Source organism: Rhamphochromis longiceps, linkage group LG6, assembly GCF_057381845.1.
Source record: "Rhamphochromis longiceps isolate RC_006_pf linkage group LG6, R_longiceps_female_GT1.1, whole genome shotgun sequence".
Lineage (NCBI taxonomy): Eukaryota > Metazoa > Chordata > Actinopteri > Cichliformes > Cichlidae > Rhamphochromis > Rhamphochromis longiceps.
Window position 1 is genome coordinate 46,638,998 of NC_140562.1, and position 12,864 is coordinate 46,651,861.

At 48.3% G+C, this 12,864-nt stretch overlaps 1 protein-coding gene across 3 annotated transcripts in view; it reads left to right on the forward strand.

Annotated features, from left to right (window-relative positions):
- sos1 (son of sevenless homolog 1 (Drosophila)) overlaps window positions 1–12,864 on the forward strand; it is a 43,082-nt gene that overhangs the window by 26,960 nt on the left and 3,258 nt on the right. For all 3 annotated transcript variants that reach the window (XM_085408298.1, XM_085408301.1, XM_085408299.1), the window contains 3 exons: window positions 49–165; window positions 252–534; window positions 12,413–12,534. In XM_085408298.1, the coding sequence (XP_085264424.1) occupies window positions 49–165; window positions 252–534; window positions 12,413–12,534 (522 nt within the window). The remainder of the gene's footprint in view (window positions 1–48; window positions 166–251; window positions 535–12,412; window positions 12,535–12,864) is intronic.

The following is a 12,864-nucleotide window of genomic DNA, read 5'->3' on the forward strand; positions in this document are numbered from 1 at the left end:
CGTGGTCTTTTGTTGTTGACGTGCATTTGTTTTGTCTTTGTGGAGCAGAAGTTCTTCGAGAACCTGAACCCAATGGGCGACCTGTCGGAGAAGGACTTCAGTGATTATCTCTTCCACAAGTCTCTGGAGATCGAACCTCGCCAGCTCCGATCGGCTCCTCGATTTGTAAGTACGAGCGTGGCGGCACCTTGTCATGTTACGTGTTGCATTGCGTGTGACGTGCATGACACTAATCAACTCACCTGCTGCAGGCGAAGAAGTACACCTATCCTCTGAAGTCTCCGGGGATCCGACCCACTTCGGCCCGACCCGGCACCATGAGACATCCGACGCCGCTCCAGAACGAGCCCAGGAAGATCAGCTACAGCCGCATCCCGGACAGCGAGTCCGAGGGGACGCCGGCCTCTGCCCCCAACTCTCCCCGTACCCCCCTGACCCCGCCCCCTGCCTCCGCCGCCTCCGCCGCCTCCAGCTCCACAGATGTGGGCAGCGTGTTTGACTCGCCGCAAGGACCCAGCAGCCCATTCCACTCCAGTAAGACCCGCCCACTCACACTGACACTGAGCCTGCCCACTGATATTATTGAACGCATTGAATGTGACCACCCAACCCTATTGGCTGTCTTTGGGTTGGAACTGTGGCTTCCTGTTTGCTGTCCACCTGTGAGGCCCTAACAGGTCACGGCAGCAGCAGGACCAATCAGACACAAAGTAAGCCTCTTAGTCTGAACGAGGCGGCGACAACCTGCGCTCCGCCCTCGTGCTGCGCTTCAGGACGTTCTTCGCGCGTTTCCTTACGCTCGCCTCCACCATCGCGCCTCCTCTCTTCGCGCTCTCCTCTACCATCGCGCCTCCTTTCCTCGCGCTCCTCCCCATCATCGCGCCTCCTCTCTTCGCGCTCGCCTCTACCATCGCGCCTCCTTTCCTCGCGCTCTCCTCTACATCGCGCCTCCTTTCCTCGCGCTCCTCCCCACCATCTCGCGTCCACCATCGCGCTCTCTTCGCACTCGCCTCTACCATCGCGCCTCCTTTCCTCGCGCTCTCCTCTACCATCGCGCCTCCTTTCCTTGCGCTCCTCCCCACCATCGCGCCTTCACCATCGTGCCTCCTTTCCTCACGCTCCTCCCCCACTATCGTGCCACCTCTTCTCGCGCTCGCCTCCAGCATCGCGCCTCCTTTCCTCGCGCTCGCCTCCACCATCCCGCCTCCTCTCCTTGTGCTTCTCTCCACCATCGCGCCTCCTCCATCGCGCCTCCTTTCCTCATACTCCTCCCCACCATCGTGCCTCCTTTCCTCACGTTCCTCCCCACCATCGTGCCTCCTTTCCTTGTGCTCCTCCCCACCATCTTGCCTTCACCAACGTGCCTCCTTTCCTCGCGCTCCTTCCCACCATCGTGCCTCCTTTCCTCACGCTCCTTCCCACCATCGTGCCTCCTTTCCTCACGCTCCTTCCCACCATCGCGCCTCCTTTCCTCGCGCTCTCCTCTACCATCGCGCCTCCTTTCCTCGCGCTCCTCCCCACCATCGCGCCTCCTTTCCTTACGCTCGCCTCCACCATCGCGCCTCCTCTCTTCGCGCTCGCCTCTACCATCGCGCCTCCTTTCCTCGCGCTCGCCTCTACCATCGCGCCTCCTTTCCTCGCGCTCTCCTCTACATCGCGCCTCCTTTCCTCGCGCTCCTCCCCACCATCTCGCGTCCACCATCGCGCTCTCTTCGCGCTCGCCTCTACCATCGCGCCTCCTTTCCTCGCGCTCCTCCCCACCATCGCGCCTCCTTTCCTTACGCTCGCCTCTATCATCGCGCCTCCTCTCTTCGCGCTCGCCTCTACCATCGCGCCTCCTTTCCTCACGCTCTCCTCTACCATCGCGCCTCCTTTCCTCGCGCTCCTCCCCACCATCTCGCCTCCACCATCGCGCTCTCTTCGCGCTCGCCTCTACCATTGCGCCTCCTTTCCTCGTGCTCTCCTCCACCATCGCCCCTCCTTTCCTCGCGCTCCTCCCCACCATCTCGCCTCCACCATCGCGCTCTCCTCGTGCTAGCCTCCACCATTGTGCCTCCTTTCCTTGCGCTCCTCCCCACCATCTTGCCTTCACCATCGTGCCTCCTTTCCTCACGCTCCTCCCCACCATCGTGCCTCCTTTCCTTGCGCTCCTCCCCACCATCGCGCCTCCTCCATTGCGCCTCCTTTCCTCATGCTCCTCCCCACCATCGTGCCTCCTTTCCTCACGCTCCTCCCCACCATCGTGCCTCCTTTCCTTGCGCTCCTCCCCACCATCTTGCCTTCACCATCGTGCCTCCTTTCCTCACGCTCCTCCCCACTATCGTGCCACCTCTTCTCGCGCTCGCCTCCAGCATCGCGCCTCCTTTCCTCGCGCTCGCCTCCACCATCGCGCCTCCTCTCCTTGTGCTTCTCTCCACCATCGCGCCTCCTCCATCGCGCCTCCTTTCCTCATGCTCCTCCCCACCATCGTGCCTCCTTTCCTCACGCTCCTCCCCACCATCGTGCCTCCTTTCCTTGCGCTCCTCCCCACCATCTTGCCTTCACCAACGTGCCTCCTTTCCTCGCGCTCCTTCCCACCATCGTGCCTCCTTTCCTCACGCTCCTTCCCACCATCGTGCCTCCTTTCCTTGCGCTCCTCCCCACCATCTTGCCTTCACCATCGTGCCTCCTTTCCTCACGCTCCTCCCCACCATCGCGCTCTCCTCTATCGTGCCACCTCTTCTCGCGCTCGCCTCCAGCATCGCGCCTCCTTTCCTCGCGCTCGCTTCCACCATCGCGCCTCCTCTCCTTGTGCTTCTCTCCACCATCGCGCCTCCTCCACCATCGCGCCTCCTTTCCTCATGCTCCTCCCCACCATCGTGCCTCCTTTCCTCACGCTCCTCCCCACCATCGCGCTCTCCTCTATCGTGCCACCTCTTCTCGCGCTCGCCTCCACCATCGTGCCTCCTTTCCTCGCCTCCACATCGCGCCTCCTCTCCTTGTGCTCCTCCCCACCATCTCGCCTCCACCATCGCGCCTCCTTTCCTCGCGCTCGCCTCCACCATCACGCCTCCTCTCCTTGTGCTTCTCTCCACCATCGCGCCTCCTCCACCATCGTGCCTCCTTTCCTTTCCTCACCTCCACCATCGTGCCTCCTCTCCTGGTGCTCCTCTCCACCATCGTGCCTCCTCTCCTGGTGCTCCTCTCCACCATCGCGCCTCCTCTCCTGGTGCTCCTCTCCACCATCGCGCCTCCTCTCCTGGTGCTCCTCTCCACCATCGCGCCTCCTCTCCTGGTGCTCCTCTCCACCATCGCGCCTCCTTTCCTCGCGCTCACCTCCACCATCGCGCCTCTTCTCCTCATGCTCCTCCCCACCATCGTACCTCCTCTCCTCGCGCTCACCTCCACCATCGTACCTCCTCTCCTCGCTCTCGCCTCCATCATCGTACCTCCTCTCTGCAGGATGATGTCACCACTCCTCTCCCTTCCTCACAGTGTTTCTCCTCTTCACCTGCAGCCTGCGACAGCATCTTTGCTGTGGTGTCTCTGCCGCACGGCCCACGTTAGTATGACCTTCCTGACTCTCCGTACGCCTGCTCCACAGCTCACCTGCGCCCCACACATCACACCTGTCTGTCTCTCACCTGTCTCAGTGTGTTTCAGGTTTCTGTTCCATTGTTATTGATTGCTCATTGGTATAGAGGATATTGATTAGACTTCCTGTTGTGTCTCACCTGTGCATGATGTCACACCCATTGTATTAGTTTGTCTCCATAGAAACTGGCAGCTGTGTTACTGTCTCTGCACCGGCCGAGATGAAAGAAGGCGTCAGGGAAGTTCAGTGAGTTCTGATCCGGCGGCTCGCTCGGACTCTGGCGTCTCTTGTTTCGGGCAGCAGTTGTAGTTTGATGCGTTGGCAGGCTGATGTTGGGCTGCGTAAACTGGGAATTTTCCTCATCCCCATCACCCTTGGGGAAGGAGGGTGCTCTAAGGTGGGGGAGGTAGCTCAGGTCATCTACTAATCCAAGGTTGGTGGTTCGATCCCTGGCTGCTCCAGGCTGCGTGCCAATTATCCTTCCAAGATACTAAGTTGCTCTCTGACGCATCCATCGGAGTGTGAAGGCCAGAAAAAAGTGAAAGAGGCCTGCTGTAAAAAGACTGGAGTCCATTTTCCAGCTGGATACAGTTGGACTCCAGCGTCTCGTGGTTCAGGCAGCACACGATGGCCGAGGTCTTGGCAGGCTGCTCTCAGGCTGCGTAAACTGGTTTTGGGGACGAGCGTGAGATGTACCGGCTCACCTGAGTCCACTCGTACCTTCCTGGTTCTGTACCTGTTCGCTGGAACAGGACTCGTCTTTGAGTACCTGACGTGCTTGGATGAGTGCGCTGTCTGCTGTTCTTCCATGCACACAGTCACAGTGAATCCTGAAGGGAAGGTTGGAAAGTTCCTCGATCAGCTGAGGGTAACATGGCAGGCAGGCCTGGGACATTCGTCTACCACCTCCACAGCATCCTGAGTAGGGCTGGGTATCGTCACTGATTTCTAGAATCGATTTGGTTCTATTTGAATCTGTGAAGTTTTGCCTCACACAGTCAGAAATATCATAATTCTGATCATTTATCAGTACATATGCACATTTTTATATGTATAAAAAGAAAGCTGACACTTCATCAGAGGTGTGAGCATCACAGCAGATGCCCTTGGTTCAAAGTAACTGAGGATAAAACAGAAAAACGTGAAGCAGAAATGAGCTTCTGGGGTCAGCTTTAGAGGTCCGCCACATTGAAAGGAGTCAGTTTAGGTGGTTCATGCGACCAGGATACCTGTCCTAGGTCAGGTTTCAGTCCCCAGGTAAACCCTGGAGAGATGACTGGTCAGTGTCTGTTGAGACCGCTGCACTGGACGGATGATCTTACTTTTATTTTGGTTTTTTAAGAAATTCTAACTTTTGAATTAAGTACAGGGCTCTAGACTAACTTGTTGCCGTGGTTACACTGGTTACACTAACTTGTTTTCTTATGTGCACCAGCACAAAAGTTAGTTGCGCCCAAGTTTTTCAACCGCATCACTTAACCCCGCCTTTTTACATGTTCCAACTGCTGTCCATACAGACAATATTGATTTGTAAATGATTAACTATCAATCTTGTCAACACAAAGTGCTTTATTTGGAGCACATTTCTGCAAGAAGGATAAGTTCCTGAAAAGGTGCTTGTGCTTAAAGTGCTTTGCCTACAGCAGGGGTGCCCAATCCCGGTCCTCGAGAGCTACCGTCCTGCAGCTTTTAGATGCATCCCTACTCCAACACAGCTGAATCAAATGGTTTGATTACCTCTTCAGCGTGCCATCGTGTTTGGCAAAGGCCTGATAACAAGCCATTCATTTGATTCAGCTGTGTTGGAGTAGGGATGCATCTAAAAGCTGCAGGACGGTAGCTCTCGAGGACCGGGATTGGGCACCCCTGGCCTACAGTATTGCTAAAGAGTGCCAATGTTAAACTTCATCATCATGTCGGCCTCCTGACGACCTGTTTGCTGCTGAAAGGCAGTGAGGAGACACTGGGCGTTTATCGCAGCTTATAATGTGTTCTCTGGATACACTGTGCTTTTCAGCGTTTCACTTTGAAATTTATTAGAAGCAGTCACAAATGCAGTATTGCCGGCCACGGTCTCTCCACACTCGCAACAGTAAATGCAGTGCATCATGTTATCAGCTTCACTGAATCTTTTCCAAAAGTATACACGTTCCTCCTTTTACTCTCAGTGGGCTCTGGCTCGGGGTCCATCGTATGCGGCTCATTATCTGATGCCGTCTCCAGACCAGTGTTAGATGTAAGCTGAGCAATCCATGGCTCCGTGTCAGAGCACTGGCTATGAGTTTCAGACGGATCAGGCCTTAATGAAAACACTATCAATCGTTCTTTTCATCTTTTCTTATTACCCACAGCTACATCCACCTCTGTCAGGCCTAGGCTGCTCACTAAGGTTGGGTATCACTGATTTCTATAATCCATTCGATTCTGATTCACAAGGCCCCGATTCGATTCAATTCAATTTTTCCTCAGACAGTCAGAAATATTATAATTCTGATCATTTATCAGTACTGTGTGAGCATCACAGCAAATGCCTTTGTGTCAAAGTAACTGAGAATAAAACAGAAAAACATTATGGAGATTTTCCTGGCCTGGATTTTTATAGCAGATAACCTTAAAATATCTGCAGTAGATTAAAAACTGAAGAAAACCATGAATCAACATGAAGTGAAGCGGAGTCAAGTTATAGAGGTTTTATTAGACAGCGTTTTGTAATTTGGTATCATTTTAAGTTTAATTTTCTTTGGTATTAAACAGCAGAAATGAGGCTTTGTTCAATTCAGTTCAATTCAATTTTATTTACACAGCGCCAAATCACAACAGCATTCACCTCAAGGCGCTTTATATTGTACAGTAGAGCCTACAATAATAGATACAGAGAAAAACCCAACAATCATATGACCCCCTATGAGCAAGCACTTTGGCGACAGTGGGAAGGAAAAACTCCCTTTTAACTCTCCTGTTATGTTGGTTTCTAGGAACACCAATTATGCTCCTGGGTTAATTTGACCCAGGGCAAATTTACTCATCCAAAAGTGTTAGAAACAATGGCATTGATTATTTTACAATTTTCTTTTATAATTTTGATTTTTTTTTTTTTTCGTTTTCTGTAGTCATGCAGATGACATGTGAAATCTCTTCTGTGCTGGGTCAATGTGACCCGCAACATAACAGCTCTGAAACCTGACTGAAACTCTTCAAATAAGCCTCTGCAGATGATCTGTTAGCTGTTTGACAACTACTCTTTCAAGGATGTTTGATATAAAGGAAGGTTGGAGATTGGCCTATAATTAGCTAAGACTGCTGGGTCTAGAGATGCTTTTTGAGTAAAGGTTTAACTACAGCCAGCTTGAAGGCCTGTGGTACATAGCTGATTATTAGAGATAGGTTGATCATATTTAAGATCGAAGCATTAATTAATGGCAGGACTTCTTTGAGCAGTTTTGTAGGAATGGGGTCTAAAAGACACGTTGATGGTTTGGAGGAAGTAATTATTGAAGTTAACTCAGAAAGATCAATTAGAGAAAAAGAGTCTAACTTAACATCAATGGTACTAAGAGTAGCTGTAGATAATATTACATCTGTGGGATGATTATTGGTCATTTTTTCTCTAATGATAAAAATTTTATTTGTGAAGAAGTTCATGAAGTCATTACTAGTTAACGTTAAAGGGATGGTTGGCTCAAAAGAGCTCTGACTGTTTGTCAGCCTGGCTACAGAGCTGAAGAGAAACCTGGGGTTGTTCTTATTGTCTTCAATCAGTGATGAATAGTAAGATGTTCCGGCTAGGGCAGGGCGATATGGCCAAAAATATTTATCACGATATATATTTGAAACTTTGCGATAACGATATAATTGATGCGAGACAAAATGCAACTCCACAACTTTGCTAGCGCAAAAAACCCCCATCAATGTATTTTCACTTAAACAAGCAGCTGTTTTTTATGTGCATTAAAGCTATATAAAAATTTAACAGTGCAAATGCAAATTCCTTGCTGAAAGTTTAACCAAAAGGCATTTCCAGTAGAAATGGGCTGACATATCCTGAGCATAACCATGTATAATATCCACTGAAGTTAAAAAGACCTGCTTTGCAACATTAAACTGCAGTGTGCCAAATAAAAACGTCAAATACGTATTTTTCAGACAAAAAATTGCACAGGATTATAAGGCACATTAAGCGAAACAAAGCAGTCAGTTAAATCAAACTTTATTAAACTCATTCTTCTTGCTTCCTCCACTTCTGTACCATTGATTCATTAATGCTGTATTCTATCACGGCTGCACTATTCCCATGTTGTTGCAGTATATTAATGACTGACCTCGTATTGTGGATGGATTATCTCAGTTGTTCTCCTGACTGAATTTTGGTCCGTTTACAGCATCCTGCCATAGGATTGCATTTGTCTCTAACCATCAGGAACCTTCACGTTAACTTTTATCAAGCGGAAAAGTGTTAGCGTTCATCCTCCAGCTTCACTGTTTATGCTATGCTAACATAGCTGTGTTGCTAGCGATCACGTAGCACATCATTAAATACCAGGTAGCCCAACTTCAGTAACCCTACAAACGTCACTGCTGTTTAGTTTTCTGTCTTCATTTATGTTGGAAGTGATAGCAGAGCTGTACGTTTGAATTTGTTTATAAATCTCTCAGTCAGAACATGCTATATCATGCTTAGGTAACTAGCGAAACTAGCGAGCTAACTTCCTGCTAACTTCTAACTCTGTTAAATTTCATAAATCCTGTTTTCATGGATGCCTGAATGTTAAACCTAATTCTTACACCTGGTAAAGCAGCAACGCTGATCATTTTATTAAAGATGAAATAATTTAGACAGTTTTTAACTCTCAGTGATGCCGCAGTGATCGTTTGACTTTGGACCTGAATGAGACTGAGTTTAGGACCCAGATTACTCCCAGATTTACGAGCACCTTAGACCGACAAATACGGCAATAACGACGGCCCGCTTGCATGTTGTACAAAAAAATGTGCTTTGGTGAGTATCTGACGGACAGACACCAAGCCAGTTCCACATCACTGAAGTTGCAGCATTTTACAAACCAGTTCATCGGTTTCGCTCAACGATGCGCTTTCCCCCTTCTCATTCTCCGTTGCCGCCATGCTTTTTCGGCCATGTGCGTATGAAAACAAAGGCACTGGGCATGCGTGTTTTAGCCATATTCTATCGCGATATTTTATTTTCTCAGCGTTGCCCAACATTATACCGGTATTACCGTGAACTGTATGATATGGCCCAGCCCAAGTTCTGGCTTTGCGGAGGGCTTTCTTATAAAGCAGCAAACTATTTCTCCAGGCTAAATGATGATCTTCTAATTTTGTGATACGCCATTTCCTCTCCAGCTTACGAGTCATCTGCTTTAGGGTAGGGCTGGGCGATATGACCCAAAATTCATATCTCGATATTTTTTAGCTGGATGGCGATATAAGATATATATCTCGATTTTTTTTTTTAAAGCCATAAAGTAAGAACAAAAAGAGAGTTCTTAGTCAAAGCTGTGTCCCAGATGTCACACAGGCACTTTTATTAACATAGAGCAGATGTACATAAAATTTACTCAAAAATAAATTATGAGCATTTATTAAATAATAATGCTCCATAAATAAAAGAAAACAATGTTGTTTTTGTGCATAACAAAAAGCTCACAATTGTGCAGTCAAAATGTAAACTAAAAGACGAGCACAATAACAAAGACAGATTTCACAGCTGCTCTGTTCCCAACTTGTACTGCGTGACTGACAGCATTGAGTTTGAAATCCACTTCGCAACCACGTCTCTTAACAGGTGCCATTTATGGTCCTTATACACAGTAAGGTAATATTACGTTGAAGCCCAGTACGTATCACTCCGCGAGGCTCAGCCGTAATGCTCCGACAATCCATCAAGCGGTGCAGCTCCGTAGCTTACCAAAGTCGTACTAAAACATTTTTTGACAGATTGCTGAGCGGTGTGTTCCACATAAAATCGGTTCGCGGCCATCAAGCACAACCAGAATTCATACATAAGGCGCGCTGTCAACTTTTGAGAAAATTCAAGGATTTTAGGCTGTGCAGCACCTCTGGGCGGCATGGCGTTAGCGTGGTTAGCTCGTTAGCGTGGTTAACTAGCTAACACATTGACACCGTCCAGCCCCATGCACGGGGCGATGAGCAGTAACTCGTTAAAGGAGATTTGCCGTGTCCATCTTGTTGCTTCCTGCAGGTGAAGCGATGGGGGAGGAGGGGGAGTTGTGTTCAGTGAAGGAGAGGCGAGGCCGAGTAACGTAAAGACGAAAGTGGACGAAAGAGAGGCAAACTTGCGGCTCCACAAGTATAATTATAACGTAACATAGACTATATCGATATAAACGATATTGTCAGATCTTATATCTCGTATAAAAATATATCGATATTTTTTAAAAACTCGATATATCGCCCAGCTCTACTTTAGGGTACATGTTTGAGAATTATACCACGGAGTCAGGTACTTCTGATTAGAGACCTTAGTTTTCACTGGAGCTACAGTATCCAGAGTCGTACGTAGTGAGGAGGTGACATTATTAACAAGCTAATCGACCTCTGTTGGAGTAGCGTTCAGATAGCTGCTCTGCTCTGTGTTGGTACAGGGCATTGGAGATGATAACAGTGGGTGGATTATATTCTTAAACTTAGTTACAGCGCTTTCAGAAAGACATCTACTTTGATAAAGTCTACTTTCCACCGCTGTGTAATCAATTATTGTAAATGTAAATGTTATCAGGAAATGATCAGACAGGAGAGGGTTTTCAGGAAACACTGTTAAATGTTCAGGTTCTATGCCATATGTTAAAACAAGATCTAGAGTGTGATTAAAGTGGTGGGTGGGTTCTTTTACATTTTGAGAGAAACCAATTGAGTCTAATAACAGATTAAATGCCATGTTGAGGCTGTCATTTTTAGCATCTACATGGATGTTAAAATCACCCACAATAATTATTTTATCTGAGCTCAGAACTAAGTCAGATATAAAGTCTGAGAAATCAGACAGAAACTCTGTGTAAGGCCCAGGTGGACGATAGATGATAACAAGTAAGACTGGTTTCTGAGTTTTACAGCTGGGGTGGACGAGGCTAAGCATCAGGCTTTCAAATGAATTAAAAGTCTGTCTGGGTCTTTGGTTGATTAATAGGCTGGTGTGAAAAATTGCTACCACACCTCCCCCTCGGCCTGTGCTTCGAGGTTTCTGGTAGTTAGAATGACTCGGGGGTGTTGATTCATTTAAACTAACATAATCATCCTGCTGCAACCAGGTTTCTGTAAGGCAGAGTAAATCAATTTGTTGATCAATTATTAAGTCATGTACTAACAGAGACTTGGAGGAGAGAGACCTGATATTTTGGGGGGTTTAATAAATTTGTCCATGTTTCTAGAAATGAGAGCTGCTCCATCCAAAGTGGGATGGATGCCGTCTCTCCTAACAAGACCAGGTTTCCTCCAGAAGGTTTGCCAATTATCTATGAAGCCCACATCGTTTCTGGGACACCACTCAGACAGCCAGCAATTTAAGGAGAACATGCGGCTAAACATGTCACTCCTGGTCTGACTGGGGAGGGGACCAGAGAAAACTACAGAGTCCCACATTGTTTTGGCAAAGTTACACACGATTCAATATTGATTTTAGTGACCTCCGATTGGCGTAACCGGGTGTCATTACTGCCGACGTGAATTATGATTTTACTGAATTTACGTTTACCCTTAGCCAGCAGTTTTAAATTTCCTTCAATGTCGCCTGCTCTGGCCCCTGGAAGACAGTTGACTATGGTTGCCGGTGTCTCTAGCTTCACATGCCCCCGGCGAGTGTGTCGCCGAGTGGGGAAAAACGGTTAGACACATGAACGGGTTGGTGGTGTACCTGGGGCTTCTGTTTTGGACTATGCTTCCTCCTCACCGTCACCCAGCCGCCCTCTTTCCCCAGCTGCTTGGGGTCTGCCGGGGAACAGCTACGCTATCTTCGGCTGCACCAGCTACAGGGGCCTGGCTAGCTATGGGTGAATGAAGGGTGCGAAGCCGAGTCTCCAATTCAGTAATCCTGGCCTCCAGAGCTGCAAATATGCTACATTTGTTACAGATATCACTACTGCTAAAGGAGGCCGAGGAGTAACTAAACATCTGACACAATGAGCAGGAAAGTGCAGGAGGGACAGGTGAAGTAGCCATGGTGCTAACGAGTCGGCTACGAGCTAAGCTAAGTTAGCAAAACAGTAAAGACACAGTGAGTGAATACTTTGGCTATAAGTTAGGTAGTGAGTACACAGAGTGTGCTTTGGATGAAGCACGTGAAGATTATACTATGAAAGAAGAATGTATATAAAAAAATTTAATTAAATTGCTAAGCAGATAAGCTACTCAGAAACACCACTGTGTTTGAGCAGGAACAGGAAGTGATACTCTACCGCAGAGCGAGCGAACACCAAGTGTGACAGCCTTTGTTGCCTACTCACCTCTCTATTGACCTACACTTTCAAACATACACACAAGGCCTACAGGAATATCTGGATTACGGCCAATCAGAGAGGTCCCGCCCCTGACCATCTCTGAATGGTTTAAACCACGATATGTGGATAATGTGTGTCTGTTGTTAATCACATGGAGACTTTCAGAGTTGCTGAGACTTTAAATTTTTTTTTTTAGTCGCAGCATTGAGAAATTAGGTCGCATGTGCAACCAAGTTGGTCGCACTCTGGAGCCCTGAAGTACTTAAAGCGTGAAGTTAATGAGCAACAAACCAATCTGCTGCTGGCTGCTGTATGGTTCTCCTGTTCGTTCTCCTGGTTCTAACAGTGTCTATCTGGTAATTTTCAGGGTCCTCTTCGGTCTCCTCCATGGTGAGCTTCAGTCGGGCCTCTGAGGATGTTCCCGTTCCTCCTCCTGTTCCTCCCCGCAGACGACCGGAGTCGGCTCCTGCTGAGTCTTCCCCCTCCAAGGTACCCTCTTTGCTTTAGCCCGAGGAGCTTTTGGACTGCAAGAACGTTTCAGGGTTCCTTCTGTTCTTTGTGTATCACAGAGCAGCAACCACCAAATTCTTAGAACCTGTTTTTAGCTTCAAGCTGTTTATAGTCAAAGGAGCTTGCAAAGAAAAGCGTCTGGACTTCTTTAAGTTGCTTGAAGACGTTTCACCTCTCATCCGAGAAGCTTCTTCAGTTCTAAGGTCAAATGGTGGAGAGTCCCAGATATAAACCCAGTGGGAGTTTCCCCCCACAGAGGGACAAAAGGACCCCCTGATGATCCTCTAATCACATGAGCCAAGGTGTGAA